This window comes from Astatotilapia calliptera, chromosome 23 (assembly GCF_964374335.1).
Source record: "Astatotilapia calliptera chromosome 23, fAstCal68.1, whole genome shotgun sequence".
In the NCBI taxonomy this organism is placed as follows: domain Eukaryota; kingdom Metazoa; phylum Chordata; class Actinopteri; order Cichliformes; family Cichlidae; genus Astatotilapia; species Astatotilapia calliptera.
Window position 1 is genome coordinate 25,232,688 of NC_137443.1, and position 9,813 is coordinate 25,242,500.

Consider the following 9,813-nt stretch of genomic DNA (forward strand, 5'->3'; position numbering starts at 1 on the left):
TGTTTTGGTTTATATATCATGTGGCGCAAATGGGAACCTGAAGTTTGTTTCCGGTGCTGTGGTTAAAGAAAGTGAGCTCCACACTGGGAAAAACATGTTATTTTTATCTGCATTTGAAAGAGCTGGACAGCTGTGCTGAATGAATGACATGACAAAGTATTTTTAAAAAAAAAAATCCACATGGCTGAAAACTTCCACGTGTTGCTCACTTTAACGTGACCACTCTGCCAACCGAGTGAAGCTACATGCACATTTACATTCCCGTCTCTTACTCACCATCACGGACAGCCTGGTGACAGCACAAACTTTAACGGGGTTTTTAAAATATTCCGTGTCTGTGACAGCAGTGGACATGCAGGCTGGACGTGACCTCTCCCTGTGTTTCAAATCCACACGGTCAGCGCCGGTGTGTTTGTGTGAGGCGGTTGCTAGAGAGTAAATGTTTCTCACATGTTTTAATATGCATTCAGTTAATATAAAGCACATTTTTCTTAATGATTGATCACTTGAATAAATAAATAAAACTTTGTTTTAACTATTTTAGCTGCTTTTCACTCAAAATCATTACTTCATGTGAAGAATTTTTTTTTCAGTCCACCCCCAGTTTTTTTTCACATGTGTAAACACAACACTGGTTCCTCCCTTGAGTTAGGTGCATTTTATAACAAATTCTTTAGTAATCAATAGATCACTGTGAAGCAAAAAATGGAAGACAGTCTGGCCCCTTGGAATGAAAGTACAGATAAATGAGGGGTGGCTTTTTGCACAGAACTGCATTTTTTTTTTAACTATAAGAGAATTTATTAGAAAGAAAGTGTACTTTATTGATCCCTGTGGGGAAATTCCTCTCAACCCATTCACTCAGTGAAGCAGTGGGCAGCCATTGGGCACAGTGTGTAGGGATGGCACCTTGCTGAGGGGTACCTCAGGGTAGCTGTTCAGGGGAATCAAACCCCTGACATTCCAATCATGGGGCCACCACTCTACCTACTGAGCTATCCCTGACCCTAAAATGTTATCTAAAGGACTCTTTTAAGAATGGGATTATGAAACTTGTTTGTTACCCAAGAAACGCTTAAACAGCGGGTATGGCGATTGAACCCATAACCTTGTGTGTTATCAGCACCATATTCTAGTTATCTGACTCGTGGCCTGAATCGTCTGATCTGAAGCCAGCTGTAGAGTTCAGCTGATGAGCTGTGCAGATAGAGGTTGAAGCAGACATTTATATTCCTTGTCAGCTGACACTGCTGTTATTGTTTTTAGGAAAGCCCGTGTTAGGTATAAAAGCACTTATGTGGAGTATTTCTGACTTCCTTTTTGCTATTTCTTGTTAATGAAGCCCAATTGGTAATAAGAAATGTGCTCAAGTGAACTCAGCTACTACATACCTGAGCTCACTCATGCACTTTAGTGGTCAGTATGGGGCTTGAACCCATGACCGTGGCTGTTTCAGCACCATGCTCTACCCACCTGAGCTAACCAACCTGCACGAAGAGTGGTCAAACAACAGTTTTTGTTTTCCAGGATTTCACTGAACAAAGACTAGTGGATCTATTCTGGACCTCCAATCAACTGAGACTACTAAAGATGCAAAACCAACATAAATATCCTTTAAAGCCTTAGTTTTGTTTTCATTCACAGTTTCACGTCACATTTGTTGGACATGCTGCGCCAACTGATTTAGACAGGAGTCACAACCTCAAGAGCTGTAGCAGAAGGGCTGTAGCTACATCGTAAGGTTTTAAAAACTGAGCTATAAAACGTGCTGCCGATGAATAGTGGTAATAAAAACCGCGAGAGGCCAACAGTGATCACTGCCTTTTTTAAGGGGCTTGTTCAGATTAAATAGAACAAGATACAAAGCATTAAACATGATAAAACACAACAGCCTTAATAAAAGCAAAGTAATTTGGACCCGGAAGCAGGGTTCATACATCATCACTTAAAGACTGGATATCCCACCTTCTGTGAATGTTTTAATGCAGTACAGTTGTTATTATTAGCACTATGGCAGTTAAAATAAATAATATTCATATAAGAAATAAAATTGTCTTGTGTAAACTGTATATGGTGTTAAATAGGCCTATACTACTGTACTTTAATGTAGGTCATAAGGGTGGTACTTTAAGAGCCATGTATTTTATGAGGTGGTACTCGTTGTGAAAAGTTTGAGAACCACTGTTGTAGAGAGTGATAAATGAGAGAAAAGTGACACTATTTCAGATAGTGAATCACCAGGACTTCCAGCTGACGTCATCTGGCCTCTGTCCAGGCTACGTTATCGAAGACCATGTGGCCTAATGGATAAGGCGTCTGACTTCGGATCAGAAGATTGAGGGTTCGAGTCCCTTCGTGGTTGGTTATGCGTTTGCTACAGAGAGTCTTATGTGTCGGTAAATGAGGGAAGGACCAGAAGCCAATCTACCATTACACATTAATGGCCGATTATAAATGAGGAACGCAGTTCGGGACTGATGTCTAATCCGCCATACTGTTTCGTTGTTTTTTTTTTTTACAGAAAAAGGAATTTCAAAAATATGCACATTAAAAAAATCCAAAATATAAAACTTGATAAAAGCTAATACGAAACATTTAAATTTCACTGTTATGAAGTATATTAAGTGTTTAACGGGTGCATGAAATAAAAAAAAAAATACTGGTAACTTTTAAGAGGCTGAGTTTTATTTATTTCGAGACTGGCGGAACCTTTTAAAAGCGCCGCTGTTTGTCGTCGGTGTTGGAATTCTTAACTGTCAACAGGAACCGACTGCGGAGCAGCAGCGTGTGTTGTTGTAAGCTTTAGTACGTTTAAAATACCGTTTTTCTCAGTGTCTCTATGTGTGTTAGGAGCTGTCGGGTTAGAATAACCGAACTTCACTTTAGCGCGTTTACAACTGTAGAGACACAAAAAATTAGCTTAACTTACACCTTGAGTACCAGACCTTGAAGTCTGTCAATTCAGAGCTAAAAGTGAAACATTTTGTAGTAAATTTGTTTCTAGTATCGTGTAGATTGTTGCCGAGTTAAAAAATTTGAACTATCGATGTAAACTGAAGTTTGTTATAAACTAAATATCCATTATATTTTATGAGAAACGTTGAAACCTAAAAAATGTTCGATTTTTAAATATAGTTTGGTTTTCTGGTCATTTGTTACTAGGTTATACGCTCAAAAGGGTGAGAAAAACCACGTCTATAATCCCTTTTATTTTATGAATACACCTAGCAACACACATTTCTTTTTAACACTCGTGTTCAGTGTCTTTATTTTTATATTTTTCTTCATGCTTCGTCTTTGATTTCTAACAATGATCGCTGCGTGTTTAAGTCTCTGGAAATGCTATGTTAATTATAATACAGGCTAGATGGTTACCGAGTTAAAGAGTAGCTGCTACTCATGTGTGTATGCTCTAAAATAACACGATGACTCCTACCAGTGTGTGATAAGGAGCAGTGGGATTTTAAATTCCTAATTTTTTGAACGGAGTTTGGACGACACAACCGAGAAAACCGCTGGCATGTGCGTCCACCGTCCTTTCGGTGTAAACTGGTGTCATAAAGTGACTGATTTGGTGTTTTTGAGTTTTCTTAATGATCCTGAGTCAACCTCTGTGTTGTGTAGTGTGTTTCTAATGACTTACTGACGAGAAACACTCGACTTCCTTCCCCGAAAACAGGAGCTGCCACTGCGGTCTGAACCTCCTGCAGTGCTGTGATTATGCGGCCAGCTCTGCGTCTATAAAACGCGGCTTCAGCAGAGCTCAGCCCAGGCTTTTGGGGGCGCATTCCTCGGAGGTGAGTGATTAGAAAACATTTTTGATATAAAATGAAATTAGACCATGTGTTCACTGGCATTCACTTTCAGAAACAGCAGCTCCTGCTTGCTTTGACCGACAAATATGGCTACGAGTCCTGTGATAATAGGTGCTTTTATTGTGAAAGAAAATACTTTGCTGTTGTTTTAATTACTGTTTTTAGTGCAACCCTTTTTATAATATCAAAGCAACATTTTGTTGTAAGAGTTGGAATACGAATAATATTAATAATAATAACAACAATAATGCTAACAATAATAATGACAATACAACATCTCCACCCTGCCTTTAAGTAGCTCTTTCGTCCTGTTTTCCCTGATGGAGGGAAGCGGAGCACCTGCTGAGGACATCCTCTTCCGGCGTCCCTGGCTTCCCGTGAGCATCAGTGGGTGCCAGCTCCTGGCCAAGAGCTGGTTCGGTGAGACGGCGTACCATATCCTGCTCACCGACATGCACTGTGTGTGGGAGGAGAGGATGGACACAGCAGTCATCCAGAGCAGAGCACATGTATGCACAAATGTGAACAGATAACCTGCGAGGCCTTGTGGAATTTACTTAGCAGGAAATCTTTATTCTTACTGTTCTTAAAAGCCAGATGAGCAAAAACCCGTGTTTGATGAATACATTCTTGTTCTCCATCATCAGGAGCTTAACAGGCGTTTGCGAGCCCCAGTAAAAGCCTTCTTCACTCACCTGTGTGAGGTGGTTAAGCCCTGCCTGGCGGGAGTCGGCAGCCAGACTGAAAACGAGGTTCAGATCTCTCTGACGAGACAGGAAGACGGTAGCATCAACATGAGGCTGAAGAGCGAGCTGGCAGGACTCCCTTTCTACTGGGAGTTTCACTGCACCCCTGCACCAGTAGCTTTGGTACGTCCTTACCTTTCAGATTTCTTTTTTAAACCCTAATCGTGGCGGCTGGGCTGTCTGACTGTTTTGTGTGTTTCTTCAGGTGTGCATTCAGCTGGTGCGCCCCCTGCTGACGATGAGTCGCCTGCTGCAGCGGCAGGTGGAGCAGCTGGGAGGTCTGCTGGTGAGGAAGGACGCTGAGATCCAGGACTACAGAGAGAATGGAGCCACGCTCAGCAGAGGTACAGAGGCTGTTTGTAAGGTCGCAGCATTTCCAGCAACACTTCCTTGTCTGTTGTAATGGGATTGTGATATGCACCTGGTGAAAGCTGGAGGAATCCACCATCACATTACCCACTGGTTTTTGGGCTGGTGTGTTGAAGTCGGAAGCAAACATATTAGTTAGCAAGCTGCGCTGTAATTAATCTAACAACATCTAAGCAAAATGCAGAAACAGTGTGTGGACAAACTAAATACGCAGATGGGGGCAGTGTCCAAATTATGGGGTGCAGCCAGTGTGTGGGCCTCACTTGTACTGTGTTGGCCCAAGAGCTGAAGTGAAACAGAATGTTAAAAAAGAATGAAAGGTGTCCACTGCAGTTCCTGGTGAACTCTCAAATTGAGAAATGTTTGCACCCTTTCCTTTTCCAGCTCATTTGTCAACCAATCAACATTCAGTGTATGCGCAGTTTAACAGCATACTATTGGGTTTTTACAGGTGTGTGTTTGCGTAACCCGGCTTGCAGACAAAACAAGTATACGTAACAGCCAGGTGCTGCTAATCAAATGCATTTGATTCATTGCTCATTAGCGAGTGTGAGCACCTGTAAAGAAGCAATAGCAGGAACAGTAAGGAACAGCAAGAAAAAGATAATCCACAAGTGGAAAACATTCCCTCCAAGGTCAGACTGTGCAATGCTCAGTGAACTTGTAAAAAACAAAACAAAACCCAAGAGCTCCATCTCAGACTGTACGGTTGGCACGGTGGAGGAAGGGGTCATGATTTGGGCTTGTTTTGCAGCCGAAGGACATGGGCAGCTTCAACCATCTCCTCTGTATACCAAAGTATTTTGGAGTCAGGTGTTAGGCCATCTGTCCGGCAGCTAAAACTTGGCTCCGACTGGGTCATTTAACAGGACAATGATCCACAGCACAGCTGCAAATCTGTAACAGAATGGTCCAGTGCTGAGGTGGGGGCTGCTGTAAATAAGAGTTGGGCAAAATTCCTCCATAATGATGTAAGAGACCGATTAGGTCTTAAACTAAATGATGCCTTTTTTATTCACTGTGTCTGCATTTTTGTTAGTTTTTTTTCTACTGAATAAAGAATGAGTTAGTGTGATGGTTTGTGTGTTGTTGTCCATCAGAGCTTGTATTTATCTAATTTTAAGATCTGCTATGGACAGGTCTTAAAACAAAGGCACATTAATTCATATTTAAATTTGGTGTACAGTGCAATTTTGTGTTTTCTGAAGTCTAGTTTTTGTTTTTAGTTAAATTAAATGTTTTTTAAATTTTTTTCAGTTTTAGATTTATTTTAGCTTTAGTTCACCATGATAAGCTCAGTCTGTACCTTACACCAGGCTGTAGTTGTCAGATAAATGCGTTAATCTACTCTACAAGGGACCGGCAACACAAACCTTGATGATCACATTCAGCCTCCATGACTTTGAACCTTAATATAATTTAATCACCTGAGTTATAAAAAAACCAAAATCACCTTTGCACAGCTATCATGAACTCGAAAACTGTTCATAGAGAACAAAATGTATTTTTGCAGTTTTCAAACTCTGTCCGCTCTTTGGCTACTCAGGTTAAACATGATACATAAGTCACTTAGATACCTTCAAAAAGTTATTGTATGTTATTTTTATTTGTTCCTAAGTAAATCAGTTTGGCTGAGATAAGTTATAGTTCTCACACAGCTGAATAAACATCAAACAGAAAACTGATTAAACAGAAGTGTGAGATGGTAGAGTGAATGTGAGTGTGAATGGTTGTCTGTCCCTATGTGTTGGCTCTGCGACAGACTGGCGACCTGTCCAGGGTGTACCCCGCCTTTCGCCCTATGACAGCTGGGATAGGCTCCAGCACTCCCCGCGACCCTGAAAAGGATAAGCGGAAGCGACTGGATGGATGGATGGATGGTGAGATGGTAGAGAATTTACTCCAATGTCCTGTTATATTTTACGGAGCAAGGAGTAGACGGCTGAGTTTATTAAACTCCATTGAGACAGCTGGTGACGCAAATCTGAAGGCTAGACCGTCCCATTTCACAGCCTCGCACTTCCGGCCTTCTCGGTTTTCGGAGGATCCGGCCTTCGCGGTGTACTTGAGCCGAAGGATGCAGCCCCTGAATTGAGATACAGCCTATGGGTGCTCACTCATTTGTGGAGCCATCCTGTAGTGGACATTAGCGGAAATGCAGTTTTTGGTACCTCCCCATAGGTTGCTAACTGTTTAGCAGTGCTTTAACTGCTTTTGTGACCCCTCAGTCTGATCACTGTGGAGTGTCATTATATCATGATTATAATCCAGATGTGTGTCTTTTTGAACCCAGAACGGCTGCAGACAGATGTTTTTGAGGAGCACACCCACAGAGAAGACTTCATTGCAAAGGTGAGAGGTCTCACACACACACACGCACACGCACATGGAAAAGAAATCGTAAAAACTTATATGATTTACTCATGAAAGTGGCCACTTTCTCATTACTTTCATATATTGTTTTATTAAGTATCCAAAACATACAAGTTTCATTTATATAATTTTTCAAGGGATCTTATATCTGTTTTCACTCTTGTATGCTTTTCATACAAGTTTCACACAAGACAGATACAAACTTTATAAGATTTATATATATCTTTTTCATATGGGACGGACACGCACGCACGCACGCACGCACGCACGCACGCACGCACGCACGCACGCACGCACGCAGCCTGTAGTTTGAGCTCCGTTCCTCGTCATTAACCTGCTGTGGTGAGCTTCCTTGTGATAAACCACTGCGGTCGCTGGAACTTGAGCCGTGTGACGTGCTCAATAATCGCTGTGTGCCACTTCCTGCCAATCAGGATGAGGTGAGGTTAAGTCCCCGTGTGTGTGTGTGTGTGTGTGTGCGTGTGTACACTGTATTCAGGTGTGGAATTTTTCATCTCTTACTATGCTGACCTCTGACCTCCTGTGTGTGTGTGTGTGTGTGTGTGTGTGTGTGTGTGTGTGTGTGTGTGTGTGTGTGTGTGTGTGTGTGTGTGTGTGTGTGTGTGTGTGTGTGTGTGTGTGTGTGTGGTCTGGGTTTTCAGATGCACCTGTTGAATTTTTCAGGACGGATACGACTGGTTATTTTTATTATGTTAACACTTCAGTGTGTTTTTCACACAGTTTCCATTTGAGTTTTGATACCCACATCCCTGCTGCCTTGACATTTGTCCACCTTCAAATACACTAGTCATACTGTATGTGGTAAAAAGGAAGAAAGCAAATCAATAAATATTTAATTTTAAGGGACAGACTGAACCATTAGGTTACAGCTGGTTGTGTTACTTTTTTTTGGATCCAAATGTTTCAACCTTTGGATGTCTCAGACATTTAAATGTCTTCTGTGTTACAAACAGAGCAGTACTCAGACAAAAAATAGCTGAATAAATGTATTATTCCAGTTCATTGTTTGTCAATTATCCAACCAAAAAACAACAACAACAAAAAAAGTGTCTGTCTGTCCTTTCTTCCTTCACGGGAACTAGAGTCGATCAAAATATCTATATATAAGATAAGATAAGATAACCTTTATTAGTCCCACACGTGGGAAATTTGTTTTGTCACAGCAGGAAGTGGACAGTGCAAAAGTTGAGGCAAAAATTAGAATACAATAAGAATAAATACAGTACACAACTGTACAGAATAGAATAAAATAAAATACTATATACAGTAGAATAAAATAAAATAAATATACAATAAGATAAAAATAGAATACAAATACAAATACTATATACAACTGAGTAAAAATACAACGATGACAGAAAGGATTATTGCACTTAGTATTATTGCATATGTATGGATGTGTGTGCTTGATCAGTTAAAGTCTTTATTATGGAGTCTGACAGCAGTGGGGAGGAAAGACCTGCGAAATCTCTCCGTCCCACACCGTGGGTGTTATATTGTTATATGATTGATACAGACGCATTAAAATGTGTTCAGAATTTCCAAATCACTGATGATTCATCTCATAAGACATGACCCGCTGTTCTCCTCTACATAAAGTGATTTTTCAAATACTTTTAACCTATAAAAATCAGCCCTGTGTTTACTTGATGTTGGATCACCACTAAAGTTTGCAGTGGACTTGGTCATATTTACAGAGGTACCTACACATGTGGGTTTTTACAGGTTTCAGTCGTGGTAAAAAGGATGTTGCAGCATCATGACTCACTTTACTGCATCCTCTGATTCGATTTACAGTAGCAGCAGCGTTGTTGGCCATTACAACTAACTGCTTCTTATGCACACAGACGTTTCTGTTGCACCTTAAATTAATATCTGATGCCTACTTATCATCTGAAAACGAGCACCATCGAAATCCATGTGTCCCGTTGTAAATCCTTAAGACCAATCAGTGTCCATTAGCTGGATTATCAGTGTTTTATGGGCTAACTGCGGTGTGCAAGGAGACGTCCTTGGATGACTTTAGCGATAAGTGGACTTTTTTTTTTTTCTCCCTGAGCTAATGTTAGCTGGTGTATCTTAAGTAAGGTTGAGGTCCGGACTTTGACTGGATCATTGCAGCACCTTGATCCTTTTATGTTCAGATCATTGTCCTGTTTCATGACCCAGATATCCTCACATTTGACTCTAAAATACTTTGGTATACAGAGGAATTTATGGTCAACTCAATGACTGCAAGGTGCCCAAATCATCACCCCAGTACTGATATGCTGTGTTTGGTCCACGTTGTTACCTTTTAGAACATCTTCCAAAGAAAGTCTAAGTATATTAAATTAAAACTTCCGCTTGCAGCTTTTCAGGCAGTATTTTGTGCATTTTACCTTAAACATCTTCTATGTATTTATTTATTTATTTCATTCTATTTGTTGGACCTTCATCCCTTGTGCGTATGCATGGTCTGTGGAAGTTTTTACATTTGTTCAAACAAA

The 9,813-nt window shown here is 40.8% G+C and overlaps 1 protein-coding gene and 1 non-coding gene across 5 annotated transcripts in view; both read left to right on the top strand.

Moving 5' to 3' along the window:
- Positions 1 to 2,289: 2,289 nt before the first annotated feature.
- On the top strand, positions 2,290 to 2,362 carry trnar-ucg (transfer RNA arginine (anticodon UCG)). The gene has a single exon. It is a non-coding gene; the product is annotated as a tRNA-Arg (tRNA).
- Positions 2,363 to 2,702: 340 nt separating this feature from the next.
- Positions 2,703 to 9,813, top strand: part of nhej1 (nonhomologous end-joining factor 1) — a 29,359-nt gene continuing 22,248 nt past the window's right edge. The window contains exons 1-6 of one of the 4 annotated variants that reach the window (XM_080297015.1): positions 2,703 to 2,795; positions 3,680 to 3,797; positions 4,111 to 4,324; positions 4,463 to 4,684; positions 4,767 to 4,905; positions 7,224 to 7,282. In XM_080297015.1, the coding sequence (XP_080153141.1) occupies positions 4,136 to 4,324; positions 4,463 to 4,684; positions 4,767 to 4,905; positions 7,224 to 7,282 (609 nt within the window). In that variant the 5' untranslated portion in view covers positions 2,703 to 2,795; positions 3,680 to 3,797; positions 4,111 to 4,135. Of the gene's footprint in view, positions 2,806 to 3,679; positions 3,798 to 4,110; positions 4,325 to 4,462; positions 4,685 to 4,766; positions 4,906 to 7,223; positions 7,283 to 9,813 lie in introns of all 4 variants that reach the window. The other 3 variants (XM_026158691.2, XM_026158690.2, XM_026158689.2) reach the window with 3 other exon arrangements.